At 47.5% G+C, this 19,909-nt stretch overlaps 7 protein-coding genes across 7 annotated transcripts; 3 read left to right on the plus strand and 4 right to left on the minus strand.

Moving 5' to 3' along the window:
• Window positions 1–676, plus strand: FTJAE_11609 (uncharacterized protein; the record flags this gene model as incomplete). The annotated part of the gene is made up of 1 exon (XM_037344569.1): window positions 38–676. A coding segment is annotated over one exon (639 nt), but the record flags the coding sequence as incomplete, so codon positions are not given.
• A 4,196-nt stretch (window positions 677–4,872) lies between these two features.
• Window positions 4,873–6,201, plus strand: FTJAE_11610 (C6 transcription factor; the record flags this gene model as incomplete). The annotated part of the gene is made up of 2 exons (XM_037344571.1): window positions 4,873–5,030; window positions 5,082–6,201. 2 exons carry the CDS (start codon window positions 4,873–4,875, stop codon window positions 6,199–6,201), a joined length of 1,278 nt encoding a protein of 425 aa, XP_037201329.1.
• A 100-nt stretch (window positions 6,202–6,301) lies between these two features.
• On the minus strand, window positions 6,302–7,939 carry FTJAE_11611 (major facilitator superfamily transporter; the record flags this gene model as incomplete). Its single annotated transcript, XM_037344572.1, has 1 exon — window positions 6,302–7,939. The coding sequence occupies one exon, from the start codon at window positions 7,937–7,939 to the stop codon at window positions 6,302–6,304; it is 1,638 nt and encodes a 545-aa protein (XP_037201330.1).
• Window positions 7,940–8,404: 465 nt separating this feature from the next.
• Window positions 8,405–10,484, plus strand: FTJAE_11612 (amidase; the record flags this gene model as incomplete). The annotated part of the gene is made up of 2 exons (XM_037344573.1): window positions 8,405–8,428; window positions 8,484–10,484. 2 exons carry the CDS (start codon window positions 8,405–8,407, stop codon window positions 10,482–10,484), a joined length of 2,025 nt encoding a protein of 674 aa, XP_037201331.1.
• Window positions 10,485–10,576: 92 nt separating this feature from the next.
• FTJAE_11613 (uncharacterized protein) lies at window positions 10,577–13,165 on the minus strand (the record flags this gene model as incomplete). Its single annotated transcript, XM_037344574.1, has 4 exons — window positions 10,577–11,049; window positions 11,112–11,295; window positions 11,348–11,575; window positions 11,771–13,165. 4 exons carry the CDS (start codon window positions 13,163–13,165, stop codon window positions 10,577–10,579), a joined length of 2,280 nt encoding a protein of 759 aa, XP_037201332.1.
• Window positions 13,166–13,720: 555 nt separating this feature from the next.
• On the minus strand, window positions 13,721–16,032 carry FTJAE_11614 (uncharacterized protein; the record flags this gene model as incomplete). The annotated part of the gene is made up of 3 exons (XM_037344575.1): window positions 13,721–15,349; window positions 15,406–15,711; window positions 15,763–16,032. The coding sequence occupies 3 exons, from the start codon at window positions 16,030–16,032 to the stop codon at window positions 13,721–13,723; spliced, it is 2,205 nt and encodes a 734-aa protein (XP_037201333.1).
• A 728-nt stretch (window positions 16,033–16,760) lies between these two features.
• FTJAE_11615 (uncharacterized protein) lies at window positions 16,761–18,518 on the minus strand (the record flags this gene model as incomplete). Its single annotated transcript, XM_037344576.1, has 1 exon — window positions 16,761–18,518. One exon carries the CDS (start codon window positions 18,516–18,518, stop codon window positions 16,761–16,763), a length of 1,758 nt encoding a protein of 585 aa, XP_037201334.1.
• Window positions 18,519–19,909: the final 1,391 nt, after the last annotated feature.

Genomic DNA, 19,909 nt, shown 5'->3' on the forward strand with positions numbered 1-19,909 from the left:
GAGCAGTACCAAGATTCGACTTATGCTCGAGTTTCAGTATAGAGCCGAAATACTGCCTCGCCTCGATTTTGGAAGCCGCTCAGCTATTCGAGCTTTACGCGAAGTCCGATGGCCCTGGAGCGAGTATGAGACCGACAGCATTGGTATTCGCTTTCTACTGTTCTATGCTCTGTCGGCATTTTTGATTATCGCTCTCGTAGCACTGCCAACCTATTTCATCAATATTGTCGTTGCGAGAGCTCTTCAGGACTTCGGACAAGCGATTGAGAACTTGAGCATAAGCTTTGTGCTCCTAGCTGATTGCTTCATGCGATCTTACATCAACGGAACGGATTACAAGACAGTCTGTACAGATATCCGCTACGCTCCTGCGAACAGAACCGCGGCTGTACTACATCCTCTTATTGGATCCTTCAACCCAATGATTGACTCGATTCTTGATGAGTGGGACAATTGTTTCACTGGCGAAATACTACCATGGGTAGATGACGCCCCGAAGGAGGATGGCCTCGGGGATAACATCACGTATATTCCCGGCTGTCCCGAGGAGTTTGCGAGTATGGGTGACAACAGTACGACGCACCAGTCATATTACCGAGCAAGAAAGGGGTACTTGAAGGAGGAATACGGGTGTAAATGCACCTGGCTTGGGAAGGTCTATCGAGATGGAGATTAGGGTGATGTAGGCGCCTCAGGACCTGGTTTTCCTAGGCAGGAGAAATGTGTATATCAGAGCTTCTACTTATCTTAATATGGATATGGCTGTTACTTTTGAACGCATGACCTATCTACCAAGACCGATTATCATACCAAAGTTTACGCCAGTTTAGCCAAAAGAAAAGACCCCTCCAGATGCCTGAAATCTCAACAACGAGTCCAAAGTCTAGATACTCGCGGAGAATCCTATCAAGGATGAAATCTCGGCCATCCATCCGACGGAGACACATTGACATACTGCCAAAAAGCACTGCCCCAACGGCCATGACTATACTTGTGATCTGGAAATAGAGCCGAAATATCCTTCGCCAGGGAATTGTCCTAAACACAACCGTGACTTTTTGATGAAACAGCATTTGGTGCCAACCATCAATGCGTCCAAACCTAACTATCGTCTTCTCGTCATGGCTCAAGGCTTGACATTGATTAAAAGTCATCCAGATGAAACATGGTGTGAGGAGAAACAAACGAAGGACCATCCACACTACGTAAGACTGTATCAGAGACCTCACCTTATTGTTGTTACTTAAGATAAGATTGTCCTTGTGTATCACACCCATCTCGTCGACCATGTACTTCCCACTCTGCAGTTCTAGATCAGAGATCATGAGATATGGGATTAGGTTGGTCAGGACGTGGACGGTAAAGTACAACATGGCTGGGGCCGAGGTGACATTCGAGCCTGGGTCGAAGAGTTTTATATCATGAAAATTGACTTCGATCTCGTTCCTTTTGAAGCCAGTTGATCGTGAGACAAGGCGGCTTGAAAGTATTAGACATGGGGGCTTATGGCATAACGGTTAGGCGTTACTGGCCTGACTTAATAGCTAACTAGGTAGCCAAAGGTAGTAAGTTTAAATCCTACAGCCCCTAACCCTAAAAACCAAAAACTAGGGTCACTTCTGCTGCACTTCGGGTTTAACACAACGCCACGTCGATCGCACCGCAAGTCTCGAAATGGCTGTGGCTCCTGCAAGCAATGACACATAAAGTGTGATGAAACTCGACCAATCTGCCTCAACTGCAAGATTATTAACCGTGGATCCCAATGCATCTACATCAACATTGGCCGGCAGCCATTAACGCCGCAAATAACTACACCATCTCCTTCCCATATTTCTTGTCATCTTTCTCCCCCGGACCCGACAGCAACACCGCTTAGCTATGGTGAATCTTCTAGTCCTGCTTTAACTTTACTTAGAGATATTACAGTCAGAGGCGACTTATTTAATCTCAGCTACTTTGCTCTTATTATCATTTTCTATAAATCATTACACTATCATATTAATTAAGGCCTTTAATAAAAGCGTCATTTCTTATATATTGGATTATACACTTAAAGCTCCTTACTTAATAAATCAGCTTCTCGCCCTCTCTACGCTTTATCTTAGTAATCCACCTTTACTCCAGTAACTATACTATTAGCTTGCTACTAGCCTTCAGATAAGGGCATTGGCCTTATTTAATAAGGAGAGGCAGGAAGTTTTAGAAGAGTTATGCGTGCCTATGTTTCTCTTTTTAGCCATAATCAGAGTCTATATCCTCTGTAATACTCTTTAAGGTCCTAGGGAGAGTTTCAGTGCCATTCTTGACCGCTTCATCACTTATCTGTCCATTCAATGTGGTGTTCGTACTGTAACGAAGCATTCGTAGAGTGCAATTAAGAATTCGGGACTTGGGCCTATACTATAGGAAGCTTAAGATGCGTCCCCAGCACTCGGCAACAAAACAGAAGAGACAGCTATCCTCCACGACATGATCGACTCAAACGCCTCCCTGTCATCAGCCACTAAATACCACGACGCCGTATCCACGCTGCAGCGGTCATTTTCTATTCATAAAGCACTGAGTTGGCCTGGCAGATGGCGATTGAATGCCCTAATAATATTTTGTCTTAATATTAATGATATATACTTTAAATTGCTAAAAAAGAGATAGCCAGAAGCGCTAGTAATCTTTGTATTCTTTGTAGTCTTGCTGTATTAGAATAGAGATATATGGGTAATTGGTGATAGCAGATAGTATTTAATATAATCCATAATATCTCATCTCGGTCTCTATTAGGCAGAATGGTTGCAATGGCCCAACTTAATGCTACAGGACAAAAATAGTAGCCGAAGTAATTAATCTGTCTAGAATAACAATAATAATTCTTGACACCTCTTGAGTCTCGGTATATTTGTCGTCGCTAGCGATCATTATATACAAATGCTAGGTAATCCATGCTTCTTTTCATTCTATCGTACCGTGCCCTGTCACTTACTTATAAAGGGTCCAATACTCGACTCGGGGTGCTCAATATAGCGGCCAATGTGTGTTGTCATCATCAGCCACACGCCGATTCTAACTCTTTGTCCTTAAAAGGTCGAAGCTCTACAATTTATTATCTCCCCATTAAGAAATACGGATACGGGGAAACCTCCAGACCATTTGCTGCCTCCAACCTCACAAGACAATTTCTTATCTTAGTCCTGTACCGTTAGTTGAGCTGAGTATTAGCTAAATTGCCGATTACGCGTGTGGAAAATGTCTAGTCATGAATGTATAATTGTAGGAGAAATGGAAATATTAGCAGTATAAGTGCTGTAAGTAAGTTCTTACATTCTTATAGGGACTATGAGATTGCTAGATATTAAAAGGCTTTAGTCTAAGCCTCCAGAGTAGAAAATTGGCAGGAAGATAAATGCTCATATAAGTATAAGTCGTATTTAACTATTTGATCCTATATATAAAGCACAGAACCATGTCTCTCTCTTGCTCTGCTGATGCTGTCACTTAGCTAATAAACTTTAGACGGGAACTTATTAATTTGACTGCCATTTTGGTAGAAAATTACGATTTTGAGGCCAAGTCTATCCTGTGCTATGGCCACCCGACAGCTGTCGTAAAGGACGTGAACTTTTGCAACTTTACAGTCACCTACACTCACCCGGGCCAGAATGACGCTGTCCACGTCTCAACGTGGCTCCCTATGGTCAACTTCAACGGCCGACTCCAGTCAATCGGGGGAGGAGGCTGGGTCGCTGGACGATACCCGCCGGGCTATGCTGCCGTGAGGGAGCAATCAGTGAGGGATATGTCACCTCTGCGGCTGATGCTGGACTACAGCTACGAATGGACTATGGTCCTGATATCTGGGCCCTGACGTCAAGGGCACAAGACACTACTACGATAAGGTGAAGGATATTATTCCTGAAGTCACAAGTTTTTATTGCAAGTTTGAAGTTCCTAGGCTGCTACACTGCTCAGGAGGTAAGGGAGGACAGCCTATAAACACGTTCAATGCACTCCAAGCGTAGGTCGAGAATAGGACTGTGCCAGCTCAACTGCCCCATTCTTTCAGGGACGCTAAAGGTCATGAGCAACAATGTCTTCTTTGCCCTTACCCTCAAAAAGCGTGGTGAAGACAAATGATACTGATAAAGCTGTGTATCAGCCGACCGACTTTGTTTGCGGCTGAGTACTCTAACTGCTTGCCTGAGTCTAGGGTAGCCTGATTATTAAAGAGGCCTTATCGGCAATGTAATATACGTTTACCAGAAAGGACAGGACTAAACTAGATATTTACTTCTTACAGTTGCGACAACCTGCAGTGGGCATGGGGGCTGAGATCTGACTCATAAAGAGTACGAGCTGAAATTTGAGATCCTCTAGGGCCACAACAAGGTTAGTCATGTATCTTCCCTTCCAGCGCGATTGGAAAAAGCGACAGTAGAGTCTTAAGCTTTTGCTGCATTCAATCTTGTGTTTGCGCTTTGCTCGGCCAAGTGGATGAAACTTGGGAGGGCGCTAGATAACCGGGTAATCGCCAGGATGTGGTTGGCTGTTACGTACTCCACTCAGTATCTTATCAGCGGTTATTTATCAGCTGCTAAATTGATAAGCTTCAACAACTGATAAATACTCCATTTATCAAGCGCTGCCCCTTCGCAAGACACAGCCATTTTATCGCTTTTAATTGTAACACCATAGTCAACGCAAGTGAAAGGCATGCAACGCAAATCTCCAGATACTCCAAGACAGCGGGCCCTACAGGCCTGTGACTTTTGTCACTCCAGAGGCCTGAAGTGTCGCCGATCATCTGTAGCCGAGAGGACATCCCGGGAGGGTCACGGAGCTTGTCTCACATGCATTGACTATGGGGCCAAATGCACCATGACTCGGCCGGTCCGAAAACGCGGTCGGAAGCCAACGGTGCCGACTGAGAAAAGCAACAGCCAGAAGCAGGCCTACAATGAGATCTCTGATTTCAGGTCTCCGCAATGCATTCGTCGTCTGATAGACATCTACCGGGATACAATGTATCAGTGTTAGTATGTCATCTCCCCACCCGCTTTGCGTAAACTGCTGCTAAACTACTCAAGTTTTCCATTCCTTTCCGAGAATGATATGGAAAGACGGTGGGCAGGCAGTATACCCAGTACCAGGGAGACCGCGTACCTGCTTCTGATGGCACTATGTGCGCTGAGTGCCCAGAGCCTCACTCTCAAAGCGGTATTCGATAGTACATTGCTGGGCGACCTCGCCTCCCATGACGCCAATATCTATTTCGACGAGGCCGTTTCCCATATTCCAGCACGCATTCCGGATACACCTGATCTTGACTATCTAAGGTCCTTCGGTCTCTTGGCAGTGTACTCGCTCAGAAGCGGCAATAAGAGTGACCTTCATAGATATCTCGGATTATGCCATGCATGGATCGCTCAACATGGGTTCAACATGGAGAATAACTGGGACAGTTCGATCTCTTTACTAGAGGTAGATGACCGAAGACGTCTCTTTTGGTGCGTCTATCGGCTTGAGATTCATTCAGCCTGCGTACTTGGGCACATTATCCGTCTCCCTGAAGCCCAGGTCTCCGTGCTCTACCCTCGTATCACACCTGCTATGAGTCGCGATACGCAGGCCTGGACAGCTGGATGGGATTACATCACCGACCTGTTCCGATTGATGGAGTATGCAATACTTAATCTCCGACAGCGAAAACCTCATAGAGATGTCATTGCCGTTTACTGCGACCGGCCGCCCCCAAAGGCATTGCTCGAGAGTCTGGATCAACTGAAAGCGAGCAAACCTTTCATACTCCGCGTCCTTTCACAGTCACCCGATGACCTTCAGAGCAACCGATGCAAGTTCATGAAGGTTCAAATAACTTGCACTGAGGCTCTGGTAAATATTATGGGTCTGCTTCATTGCCAGGCCCCTGTTGATGAGGTGATCAACGTGGCGGAAGAATTTCTAAATGAGATCACCGAAGCTTCTCTTATCATGTTCAAGGTCGCAAGCAGTCAGATCGTTCATCAACTACTTGGTGTTGGCCATATGGTGTATAATGCATTTCTTTATGATGAGAACCAATCTCAATTTGCAGTAGGACGGCTCGTTACGTATCTGGAGGACATCGTCAAGAACTTGGAACAGGATATTCCCACGGCGTCTGAGGCAAGAGAACAATTGCGAAAGCTGGCAAAATGTATTATATAATATTAGTAACTACAAATGAAATGTCCCCGCGGACTATCTCCTTCTCTTCTGATCCTGTGTAAGTGATCTGCGAGGTCTAACCTGACTCACAGCCCGTCCCTCATTCGTGCGAAACGGCCATGCTAGCCATGTACTTTCTGTAGGATGGTATGGACCATCGTCGAATCCCCTTCCCGTAAACGATCATGACGAGGAAAGTAAGTGTACACGCAAGTGAAATCATGGCCGCTGTGATGAAGCAGTCCTTCAATCCCTGGGTTGTCCACCATGGTGTGATAGCATAACTAAAGCCGAAGCCGATGGTATTGCGAATCAACATGATAGAGACGGTGGTTTCACCAGCGATCTCCTTGAAGCAATCAACGTTGTAGCTGACAGCAATCGCACCTCCAGCGACACATCCAACTGTAAGCATACCTAGACCAAACACGAGGCCGACCCAGTGAACGTGGTAGTATGCACCAACACCCCAGGTGATGAGACCGGCTGATGAGATAATACCCGAGAGGAGTAGCACCCAGAGGCGTTGCTCGGGCTCCCTGATACCCCCGTTCCGTCGCGCTAACCACAGGGCAATCCAGTCTGCCGCCTTTCCAACCCAGAGACAAGCAACGGCGGCTCCAATGATCGGTCCTGCATATACACAACCGACCAGTGCTGCATTCCAATTGTAGGGATTGCTTGACAGAACGGGGCTGGCAGTTCCATTCAGGACATTGTACCAGGCAAGATTAATCCCATAGAGAAATCCAGCCCATACAACTGTAGGGAACTGGAAGATCATAAGGACAGGCCGGTAGACCATTCGTAGCATGTCCGTGTTACTGGGTCGACCTATCACAACCTTGAACCAAGTGTATTTCCCCCAACCAGAGTTGATGTCCTCGTAGATGACCGATGGAGAAGATGGCAGAGAGTTTCTCGGTGATCCTTCATATGCTTTCCCGTCGGCTTTGGACGTCCCTAAGTCCTGATGATCGGTATCGGTAGCTGTTTGACTTTCGAGTGAGGCTCCGCGGAAGTACATTGTTTCTTCCATGAAGAGAAACATGATAACGAAGCAGATTGCGCATATAATTGCTCCAAAATGCATCGTCCACCTCCACCCAAAGGCATCGTTGAACCATCCTGCGACCAGAGGGGCAAGAAAATTGGACCCAAAGAGAATGGCCACGTAGAGACTCATGTAAGTCCCACGGTTATGGGCGAAGAAGAGATCAAACACGGTTACCTCACACAGAGACTCAATTGGAGATACGATGATACCAATCAAGATCCTGTGGGCAAACCATTCCCCAGCAGATGTCGAGTAGGCAGTCCAAACCATTATCGGAATGGTAAGCAACATGGTGGTGAGATAGACGCCACGGCGTCCGTATGTAAGAGCAATCGGTTGCCAGATCAGACAAGCCCAACCAAAGAACAGAAACATGACTCCTGTTCCCTGGACGAGGTTTGCAGTAGAAATACCTGTATCCTTCGTGATGTCTGCCAGGACTGAGTATTGAAGAGAGGTTGCTATACCAGTGCCGAGGACGTAAAGGTAAGCCATACTGACGGCCAAGAGCTTTCGACGATGGGGCCAATTGAGGGGGTCATTTGGATCGGAACTTGGGCGTGGAACTAGGACAATGTCTTTTTGCTGAGAGTCGTGAGGTCCTGATGAGTTCATCCCGTTGATGTCAACGAGACGAACGGTGCCAGGAACATCATCATGGTAGACTGAAGATTCTGTCATCTTGGAGAAACACGGAAGCAATTGAAATGTTGCAATGTCGAGGCGACGACTTGATTGTAACGGCGGTTATGGACTTATATCCAAAATGGAAGTGCCATTAGTATTAACGATAATACAGTTATCGGTAGTACTTAAACTATGGGCCAATCAGAAGTGCATGATAAAAGCTTATCAGACCTTTCAGTTAGATAACCTGTTTCATCCTGATAAATACAATTAACAGCTGGTAAATAGTTCGTCAGCTGCTAATCAATATAACAATTAGCTTTAATCACATTATTTAACAGTTGCACATTTTAATTAACAGTTGTTGTTTCCCTCACAATGCAGCATTGCCGGGTATTTTAAAGCATATTTCAATACTTAAATAATGCCTTCTCACTCAATGGTCTTACTGTAAACCCGTAGCTTCTATAACTCTTCATCACCTAGAGACAGCACCTAAAACATCAAGTCCCTACCAACATGGCAATCGAACACCAGAGTGATGTAAGCTGCATTGCCATCCAATGCCAAAAGGGTTATACAATTACTGACTCTGCAGACACTCTCTATTGTGGAGGCATCAATTGCATCCCTTGCATCTGCACTTTCTCAAGGCCATATCAACAGCGTTGAACTAACCGCCAAGCACTTGCTGAGAATCGCCAAGTATGATCGCAGGACCACCCAACTCAACGCTATCCCAGTCATCAATGAAGATGTGTTTGATGCTGCCCAAGCATCGGATCAGCGTCGCTCCATGGGCAAGTCACTTGGTTTGCTGGATGGAATTCCTTGCACGATCAAAGATTCTTACAAAATTCGAGGTATGACTGTCGCTGCTGGGTCTCCCGCTTTCAAGGATCTCGTCGCAAATGAAGATGCCTTTACCGTTGAGAAGCTGAGAGACGCTGGCGCTGTGTTCTTGGGCCGTACCAACATGCCCCCAATGGCTGCAGGTGGTATGCAACGAGGTGTTTACGGTCGTGCTGAGTCGCCCTACAACGAAGCCTATCTTACAGCTGCCTTTGCTTCGGGTTCATCCAATGGATCCGCCACAGCAACTGCAGCAAGCTTTGGTGTTTTTGGTATGGGAGAGGAAACTATCTCATCTGGCCGTTCACCCGCTTCCAATAATGGTTTGGTGGCATACACTCCCTCCAGGGGCCTCATATCGATCAGAGGCAATTGGCCTCTTTTCCCCACCTGCGACACTGTTGTTCCTCACACAAGAACTATGGAAGATATGTTTGCGCTTTTGGATATCATTGTTGCAGCAGATGACAAGACAAGCTGTGACTTTTGGCGTGAGCAACCTTTCGTCAAGCTCCCCGACGTCGATTCTGTGCGGCCAAAGACGTTCTTTGATCTCTCTGATCCCAATGCTCTCAAGGGCAAGAGGATCGGTGTACCAAAGATTTACATTGGCGGCGTCGACTCTGACCCGGATGCACGAAAGGTCCATACTCGCGAGAGCGTCATTGAGCTTTGGAAGCAGGCCAGGACGATACTAGAGGGACTAGGCGCTACTGTTGTCGAGACAGACTTTCCGCTCGTCACCGAGTTTGAGATACCTCTTGGTGGTGAGAGCGAGTCAGAAACACCGCCTCATCGCAATGACATTGATATGTGCCAGTTGATGGCCTATTCTTGGGACGACTTCCTGGCAGCGAACCAAGACGGCAACGTGGCAACCACCCTTGCACAAGTCGAATCGTCAACCATATTCCCCCATCCTCCTGCATGCTTACCTGATAGGTACGACGCCAATGATCCTCTTGTTCGACATACAGTTGTTGTTGCCCACATCACCAATGGCCGGGTCCCGACTTACAACATTCCAAACCTTGGTCAGGCACTTCACAATCTTGAGTTGAAGCGCAAGTCGGCGTTTGAGGACTGGCTTGATGCCTTGGAGTTGGACATGGTAGTGTGGCCTTGTAATGCCGACGTGGGCAAAGCCGATGCAGACATCAACGACGAGTCTGCAAAGCATGCGTGGCTCAATGGTGTGTTGTATTCTAATGGAAACTGTGCAATTCGTCAGTTTGGCATTCCCACCGTCAGCGTGCCAATGGGTGTCATGGCTGACACGAGGATGCCCGTCAATCTCACCTTCGCATCCAAGGCTTATGATGACAAGAACCTGTTTCGCTATGCCTATGCGTTTGAGAAGGGCAGTTCTCTTCGACACCAGCCATCGAGAACCCCACAGCTGGTGTCAGATACTATTGTGCTCGGCCAAGAGAGTAGGGACATGGGGTCATCACCGCCCCAGCTCGCTATGGATGCCACAGTGTCAAATGTGAACGGAGAAAGACAATTGACAATTACCGGTGCCGTTAACGAGGACGAATTGAGCGGACTTCATATTTATCTTGATGGGGAGGAGTTGGAAGACGTCAGGGTTGCCAATGGGAAATGGGAAGTACAGGTGAACACGAAGGAGGCGCGGAGGTCCCGACCAGAGGAAATCAGCGTCCCTGATTTCAGCAAGTCAATGGTCTTAGCCTTGGTCAAAAGCAAGACAGGAAGGTCTACTGCTAGAATGATGTTCATTTAGTCGCAGCGCAACACTCACCCATTCTTTTCTACCAACCTATGTACCGGCCTTGCTCCATCATTGCCACTTAAGTAGACAACATCGAGATCCAGTCACCTGTTTCCCAAAGTTACCAATGTCGGAAAACTAAGAGCTTCAACCGCTGCGGGCGCCTTGTCCCCTAGTGATCGAAACACCTCATCCAATGCTTCCCACTTCTCATATCGACGCTGGCCGCCCTCATCATATGTAGAAACCTCCAAGTCCTTCACTCGTGATCGCACGACCCATCTCTCACGGGAATCTGCCACCGCCACCGCCTCATCGACCCATGTGTACTGAGACCAAGGCTCTTCTCCATAGGCGAAGGCCGTCCATCGTCGCACAAAGCCGACGCAGACATCGCGCTGTCTCTGGAGAGGGAGACGCTCCGTGAAGGTCATGAATTGGTAGATGAGTTCGATGAAGTGATGGCCAAGAACGTTGGAGAAGAAGGAACCAGGGAAGGGATTGCGCAGTGAGAGGATACAGCGATGTTGTTTCTTGCCACTCTGCCATAGCTCTCTTGATAGGATGTGGCAAGGTACTGTTTGCGACTCATGTTAGTCCTGTTAAAACAGATGGGCGCTGGATGGGAGATCGTCTTACATGAGAACATGACATCGCCACATAATGTGCATAACCTGGTCCAGAACAAGTTTTGATCCATGACTGTGGATATTTCGTATATCTCTAGTACTCTCTTGGAATTTTCTACTCCAAGTGCATTTTCTACGTGCTTGTAAAAGACTTCAGGCCGCACATCCATGAGGTTGTGGGCAAACAGATAGCCCTAAGTTCTGTCAGAACCGCGATCGATACAGGACCTAAGGTTTACTACTCACCTCAAAGACTGCATCACCCGCGACGATGGCATCTACCCAGGAGCACTCGGATAGTATCTTTGCGTGGTTGAGGTAATTGGGAATAATCGGAAAGAAGCTTTTGTCGGCCAGTGGTGAGAAAGCTGCCTTGTTGATAGACGAGGCTGCCTCAACAATCTTGGCAGTTGGCAAAGCTCTAAGCTTCTCGAGACGCTGAGGGTGAAGGGGTGCATGAAGGAAAGCAGCTATCTGTGCATATAATTCTACCTAGTAGGCAGGAAGAAGTTATGAAAACATTGAGCAACAGGCAATGGAAGCTGAGCTTGGGTACCAAGCAGGGGCTCTAGTAGTAGACTAGAAAATCTTCATTTCATTATTACATAACATTACATTAACTTAACCTCCGAATAGCATGTGCGCCTATTCACGTGACTTCTCTGCTACCTGAGCTCCTTTGTCTTCCTCGAGTACTTCAGTAAAGCTTGGGGGTGCGTCATCTTCATCCGGAGGCTGGATCCACGATTCGTTCCTTTGCAATTGAGACGGACCTGGTGCACCGTCAAATGCAGCTTCAGTTTCCGTCCTTTGAACTGAGGTCTTATCACCCAGTCGCCCTCGCTCGTCGCTTGGCTTCAAGATCTTCAACGGGACTGCACCCATCGCACTAAAGCGCTCTCCCGCTATTTCACCTATGACCTTCCATGTCAGCCTGTGCGAATGACGAATGTTGTAAGTGGTAAAGGTAGGGTTGAGTTTTGGTAAATTGCTTGGTCGATGAGGAGAACCAGGTCGTGGTTGTTCAAGACGCAAATCGAGTATGGCTCCAATGTCGAGTGGGGGTCCGTCATCTGTGCAGGGGATATAGATGTCGTCCTGAATTCTGTTTATGGCACTCTCAACGCACAGGTCAATCTCCTCGCGTTTCACCTTTTTATGGGGATACAGAGTTCCTTTGCAAATGACCTCGGTGCTGCTGGCGATTCGCATCGAAATTGATGATAGTTTGACCTTTTGTGGGACTTCCTTGATGATTTCGCTTGTCCCACTCAAATCCGGGACGACTCGTAACTTGAACGGGATCGGAGTTGGGTTTTCGAGTTGAATGACGGATGGGACATCAACGAGAAGATTGTAGACGAATTCTGGTACACTAGAAGTGCTGAAAGACTGCTTTATCTTCTGAGAAAATGATAACTTGACGTCTTCCATACCTGGGACAAGGCGATAGCTCGAAATGGTCTGACGACTCCGTGACCCTTTGAGCCTAAAGTCGGCTATGGGAGGGTCAGGACTGAGGTTGATGACATTGAACGGACGGAAAGCTTCAGTCATATCAATATGACCTTTTCTGGTGACCCTCAAGGTAGCTTTCAAAAAGTACTCGACAAAGCCCTCGGTGTTTCCAAGGGCGCGAAGTGTATAGGTCGATGGTAGAACGTAGTCTGTTGCGCCAAGAGGTATAAAGCTCTCGTCTTCGCCCCCGCCTTGCAAGTATCTCGGGTCTACATACTTTGGCAGTGTTATCGCAAACGGCCATGTCTGCTCATCGCCGTCGGTTTCAATATGGAGCGGGCCTTGGAAGATCTTTTGGGAGTAAGCAGACTCGGGGATGAGATTGAAGCGGCCTCGGTAAGTACTTGTGTTGTTATTTGCGCGATGGACCACTATCTTGGATTTGGTCCTCCCAGATAGAGAGATGGAAACTGATGAGTCTGGACTCACGACAGGACTTTTTCGGTAAACACAGCCAATAATTGTGTCGCCTGGAGAATATGAACGTTGGTTTCGTTCAAGGCGGATGCCCAGTGCTGGGGACGATGAAGGACCTGTCTGGGGCATTTTGTCGGATATGAGGATGATAGAAAATAACGATAAGATGCTGCTTTGTGTCTCATTTTATTCCAAGCAGAGACAATAAGAGTACCTCTTACTCTCAGCCTAATGTGGCGCAGTTGGCTGCGCCTTTGCCCGGATTTGGTAGCCACCGAGTCTAAGCATATGCCATCCAATCAAGGGCTGTGATTGCGCGATATGATGCAAACTCTGCCACAAAGAGTTTGGATCAGACTTTCACCACAAGGGGTCACGGGTAACTGAGGTGCATAAAGTGCATAACTCTATATAAGCCATCGCACGAGCAGCAGTCAGGCCCTCATTTATACTCAAATGGAGATAGTCATGGCGAGGTCAAAGTCTGCAGCCAAAGTCGCCGAGAGTATATTATCTGTGGTTTTTTTACGGATACTGTTACTCTTAACTCTTTGAGCTCATTTTATGCAAGCGTCATGCACAATGAAAGTGGCCATGGTGCAGACGTTATGCTAGCATAAGCAAATTACAAAAAACCTACCCTACTCTCAGGCAAAAAGAAGATAACATAGTTCCTAATAACAATCAATGTTCGCAGAAATTCCATTCCATCCTCTCAAATCTCGATTCCTCCTCTGCTTTAAATGACGTCCGCTCCTTCATCAAATCCATGCGCACCTCTTTAGCTTCTTCCAGATCAATTGGCCAATCCATGTTATCAACCACTTTTTCAACCAACTCCGGTGGCATCACACCACGTCCAGAATCCAATCCTGAATGGGTTGTCCACCAATGCTTCTGCTGCGGCGGCACGTTGGAAGTGCTGATGATGGGTATCGCTGGGTCGACGAGGAATAACGCGAGGATCTTTCTATGACCGGGTCTGGTAGGATCGGCGAGTTTGAATTGCGAAACATGATGTTGCAAGACGTTGGGAAAGAAAATTGCCCTACCAGACTTGGTGAGAACAGAACCAATATCTTGAAAGATACTCCCTCCCAGAGTAATATCAAAAGTTCGCTCAATTGGATCATGCCTGTTCTGCTCATATGAGATCTCGGCAGCCAGGTCTTCCTTGTCAGCGCAAGTCCGGAAATCCAGAGTGCAATCTGTAATATTATCGCTGTCGTAGTAGTAAAGAGCTGTGCTGACAATATGCTCATTTAGCAGGCCTTCTGTATGCCACGAACCACCATTGTAGACGGGCTTGTCAGGCGTCAAGTGAATGTTAGCAAGCTTGACAATGACCTGGATCTGACTGCTATTATTGAAAAACCCATTGGCTTTCACATCTGAAGCTTGAATCTTCACATGATCCTTTGCGCTTGGGTCGGCGTCGGGGAGCTTGACAGAGTGGGTTGATGCAAACCAAGCGTCATCCAAGTTTCTGCGTATCCAATTCGTCTTATAATCCTCTGCCTTCTCTTCACCCAGTTCGTAGTAATCTGGCTCACCATCATCTTCCTCAATGTCTGCCAGTATTTCTTCCCATGACTCAACGTCGTACCTAGGCTCCTCATCCTCACCAAGAGGACGCCTCCATGGAGTGCAGCCATAGCCGTCCTCGACGTCACAAAGCTCTGGGCAGGGACACTCATTATATTCGGCCTCAGATGTTGTGAGGCGCTGCACCGAAAAGGAGTCTTCCCAATCGTAGATGATGTCCCAAGCTGGTAGTGACCTTTCGATGAACCTTTCAATGATGGGATAGAGACGGGCATGTTCTAGTGGATGAAGATTGTTGATGTAACTCGCAATCTTAGCTTTGCCAGTCTCCGGGTCAAGGTCAACATCGCATGGTAACCATTGGAACTTGTTTGACAACACCACGACCTCGTCTTCGCAGAAGCCGCCCTCTCCGATGATATGCGTTGTCTGCTCGGACCCTGGTGCGCGTAGTACGACGCCGGTACCACAGGAAGCAAGGGCATCATCAACCCCGATGACTCTATCATCGAGAACTCTGGAGCGACCATAGATCAAAGGCCAAAGTGAAGGATGCACGAGATCCAGAACTTGTTCCTTGGAGTTGGGATGCCAATCTTTCAACTCCGGGGGGACATCTTCCAACGGCTTCACACCCTCTTGGAGAGCTTCGGCCAGGTCAGGTGTCAGTAAACTGTCCGATTTGATGATAGTAGTTGCATAGTCGTAGACAGGCATTAAACCGGTCTTCTCGTATAGCTCTGCTTTAACTCGCAGCTCACTGATGCACTGTTTGAGTATTAGTATTATAACATCGAGAACACCATGGCTCAGCTCCGACTCACTGCATTGGCCATAGCGGAGGTAAAGTCGGCGTGCTTCCGATAAGAAGTCCAGTTCATTTCCAATGCCTCTTTCTTCCACTTGCTGGAGATAGCTTCATCTTTAACTTTACGCCACCACTCCGGTTTATCAGACAGCTCATTCACGAGCTTGAGCATGCAAGTCTCGCGGATAAGTAAAGTGGCGGCTCGCCAGCCATTCTCGTAATTATCCTCCATGAAAAGCAGAGGGAAGCGGTCCTCTTGATCGGGCATGTGGCCAAGAGGCAAGCCGAGGCCCGGCTTTCGAATGACAAAGTCGACCTTGTCCTATGACTCTTGATTAAAATGGATGACTCTGAGAGCCGATATAGTTCTTACCTCGCTATTGCTCTCATTACTGGAGAGGTATTTGGCCCGTTTCAACATGAGAACCAGCTCTGAGTAAGAGAAGGTGTTGTAAGAGAGATCGTATCTTCTTGTAAGCCAAGACTTTGCCTTGAGTACTCCAGGATTCTTAGAGTCTTTGACCCAGTCATTGAATGAATCCAATTGCGACTGACTCAGCTTAGACACCGCCTCGCTCGCAGCTAGTAGCTCTTCTTCGGCAATGGTAAGTGGTGCCGGCTTTGGATCCTGGGTTTGAGTCATGAGAGGCTGACGATGATGTTTTCTGAGGAGTTGATTGCACAAAGGGATTGGAGGTCTTGAGCAGTATATTTATATTCGATCCAGGCCGTATTTCCTGGGGCTTGAAACAGGCAGATGCAAGAGTAAGGAGAGGAGATAAAATAATTTTCGGTGACTGCCTTTCTCGGCATAACGCCCCTGGGCCCATAAACCTATTCCTGTTGAGTGAGAAGCGGTAGTAGTCAGTGGGTGCCCGTAAAGGAATTCAGGCAGCTGAGTGCTTAGCGTTGAGTTTAATTGCTTAGCCTGCATCCATCTTCACGACGTGAATTTTCGTCAACCAAGAAATGCTGCAGGCTGTTATTGTCTCACTCTCTGTTACCTATAGCTTCTTTCCTTCACAATCCGCTCAAGATGGCAGCCTCTCCTCATAGCATGTTTATCTTCTTAGTGCGCAAACTTTAAGTTCCTGAGACTCCATCGGCAGTACCAAATCCCATCGCGAGGACTAATTTGATCCACCTCCTATCTTTAGGGCCAAAGCCAATGGGTCCACTTGGTTTCACGACGCATTGACTAGATACTGAACTTAGGTCGTAAATCCCAACTTCATTTATTAGTAATTGTCGGCGAGACGCATCTCCGAAAATTGTATGGAATTCTGAGAGGGGACTGAATTAATATTTTAGGTACCTGGATTCTAATATTAAGTCTAATTAAAGCTGAGCGAAGTTGTGTTTCCGAAAAGGCTAAGAGAATGAATTCCTGGTGTGAACTCGATCAATGTCATAGGGGTTGCCATCATATACTGAAGATGGACCATGGACCGAGGACGTTCGTCTATGGCCTGAAGTGATCACTCCTTCGTCAACGACTGTACGCTCGTCCTCGGTACTATTGTCCTGCTCCTCTAACTCGCGTTCTCGTTGATTCTGGGCCTCCTTTAAACTTTGCATAAAGGCATCCGATTCAGCGGCAAATTTGCAATGAGTCCTGATGCGCGCTCCATATATGTAGAAAAGGTACGGAAACGGGAGACAGACCAACGCCAGGAATGCTGGGATGCTGGATGCCCAATGCAATCCCAAGTTGTCATACATCTGTACTGTAAAGAGCGGAAAGGCTGCGCCGAACAAAGAGCGTAGAATCGAATTAGCAGCAAGAACTGAAGCGGCAAAGATGGTATATGCATCGACCAAATAATTCAGGATGCTTAGAAACACCAAAATCATACCAAAGCCGAAAGGAGCACCAGCCATGATGCTGACAATCCAATGAATGGATGGATAATTAGTCCAAGCGAACCAAAACAGCCCCACTGGGATTGCAAAAGAGCCAACTATTGCTGGTGGGAGCCGAGCTTCTGGTGGTGCAAAACCGTTGTGCTTTTGATGGAGGAGAACATAGCGCTTGTTGTCAGGGATCGTATAGATCAAAGCCGCCAACATACCCACAGCTATACCTAAGAATGCTAACCCTTCGATACCTTGACTCCAACCCCGAGCCTGTTCAAAAACTACCGGAAAGCCAGCGAAGAATAAGTAGAGGGTACCGTAGATAATGGCCATATAGATCGATAACAGGAGAACGATAGGTTCCTTGAAGAGGAGAATCCACGGCCGCAGGAGGGAGGTGCCAATAGCACTGCGCAAAGAGACCTTGCCTTGTTTCAATTCGATGCTGCTAGTATAAACTTTGCCAGTCATGCTAGACAGTTTAGCAGCCCGGCGCCTCAGCAACGTCGGGGCATAGGTTTCTGGAATGAGGATGGTTCCTCCGATCCACATAACCCCAGCGAAGATGGCAAGGAATCCCATCACCCAACGCCAACTAGCGTTCTCGCCGAGGAATCCGCCGCAAATAGGACCCAACACTGGACCTAGAGATGGTCCAGCCACAAAAAGCGTCATCGCTAAGCCTCGTTGTTCGGGCGCAAACATATCAGCTATGGCTCCGCCAGCATTGGTCAAGGGAGAAGAACCAAAGGAACCAGCTAGGAATCGGAAGACCAGTAGCGAAGCCCCATTAGGAGCACCAGCACAGGCTGCATTGAAGATGGTAAGGCCAGCATAGGTTCCGATAAACAGTAGCTGGCGGCCAAAGATCTCACTCAGTGGTGCCCATAGCAAAGGCCCGAGAGCGAAACCAACGACAAACAGAGAGACGCCCAGAGTTGCTACCTCCTGGCTAAGGTGGAAATCTCGTATGATTTCCTTTATGCCTCCCGTATATGCCGATGATACCAGACTAACAGTCAAAGTGGCAAATGAAACGGCTAACGTTATGGACCACTTCTTTGAGTCTTTCCATTGTTGGGGATTTCTTGGGTCGTTTGGGATCCATTGAACCACAAAAGGGTCTTGCTCGGTGCCGGACCCTTGATAGTTGTAGGCAAGGACCTCGGGCGTAACACCAGCCTGATCGATGACAAGACGCCAGTGTGGGAGAGGTTTCGTCTTCGTGTCTTGGGCGTCGTCGGGGCGGGTCTTCTCGTCGGAATCCGCCATTGTTGCTTCGAGCGACGGGCTGAGTTGGAAGATTGTTGCTGAGTTTGGATATGCTAGCTTGCACGTTTAAATCGCAAGTGCACTCTTTGTTTCCTCCAGTGAGTGGACGGCGCAGTGTTCCTCAGGTGATTGCTGTGTTGAGGATGGGACAGAGGAAGTGTGGAGTGAGGAACATAGTGGAAAGTTGAAGGGACATAATATGGCTAACAATGAAACTCAAATGCCGTCCTGGCAAGGTCCAATATTCTAGACAGCGACGTACCAGTCATCGAAATTGCGTTATCAGCTGTGACGCGTAGTACATCATTTACTAACAATCTGGCACCGCGGACGCTAGATGGTCCCCGACTCTCCACGGAGTTCGAGTCCGCGGAAAGTCAAATCTGGAGTTTCTCAACTTGCGAATTTGGGTTCTCAAGTGGGGCCACTTCTTGATAGATCCACGAGTAGTCGTTATCAGACCAGGCAAAATCGGGCATCGGTGGTTTTCAGTTCCGATCCATGCAACGTTTGTCATCATGCAGGCGATCAATCTTGACCCTGAAAGCTTATTCTTCGGCCCGTGCTCATAGACAAGCATTTATATGTACCGTACCATACGGAGTACGGCATATTGCTACGGCATTCGTTTTGAGTAAGCAATTTAGCCTCTGGACTAACTAAATAACAGCTACATTGGACCAATTAGACATCGCCGCAAGGAAAACTACCTCGGTCAAGACCTTCGAGCTCCATATCTTTCCACTCTGCCATTGGTGTATTTTCGGGTCCGACGGCACGTTGATTGAATCTGGATGGACCGTGTGATCCCAGATCTTAGCTGGATGTTTCGGTAGCTGTTTGTTGTTACAGCTCTATTAATATAAATGCTTATCAAACCCTAATATCACCGTAGAGGCCGGCTGCAGTGTTCGATAATTAGTAGGAGGTAACGGGAGATGACCATGGCGTCTGTCACATGCAAGTAAAGACTCAACTCGTGGAGATGGTCCTGTATTGATTAGTTCCAGGCCCTCCCGAGGTTGGCGGAGAGCTGATGTCGCATGGCTCGAATGCTGTCTCGTCTCCGCTGGTTGTAATACTAAAGAATGAACCATCAGTATCACATTGCAATTAAACAGTATGTGGTTAGAGAAGTCAAGTCTCTTTGTGCTGATTATCATAGCTACTGAGAGGTATTAATAGTCGATCAGCTTGTAGGTTCTCAAAAGCTGGAATCGCACCCCCGGCCCTAGTCATGGACCAAACTTAACCCAAATTGTAACCGGGCTCTTTTCTCTCCCGTCCAGTCCTTGTTCCATTGACTTCGAAGGATTTAAAGCATGCCGCAATTGACATTAAGGTATATGGAAGCCTGCTGGGTTGTAAATATTCTGCTGTCGTCTTAGAAG

This window comes from Fusarium tjaetaba (genome assembly GCF_013396195.1).
Source record: "Fusarium tjaetaba strain NRRL 66243 chromosome Unknown NRRL66243_c0000292, whole genome shotgun sequence".
In the NCBI taxonomy this organism is placed as follows: Eukaryota; Fungi; Ascomycota; class Sordariomycetes; order Hypocreales; family Nectriaceae; genus Fusarium; species Fusarium tjaetaba.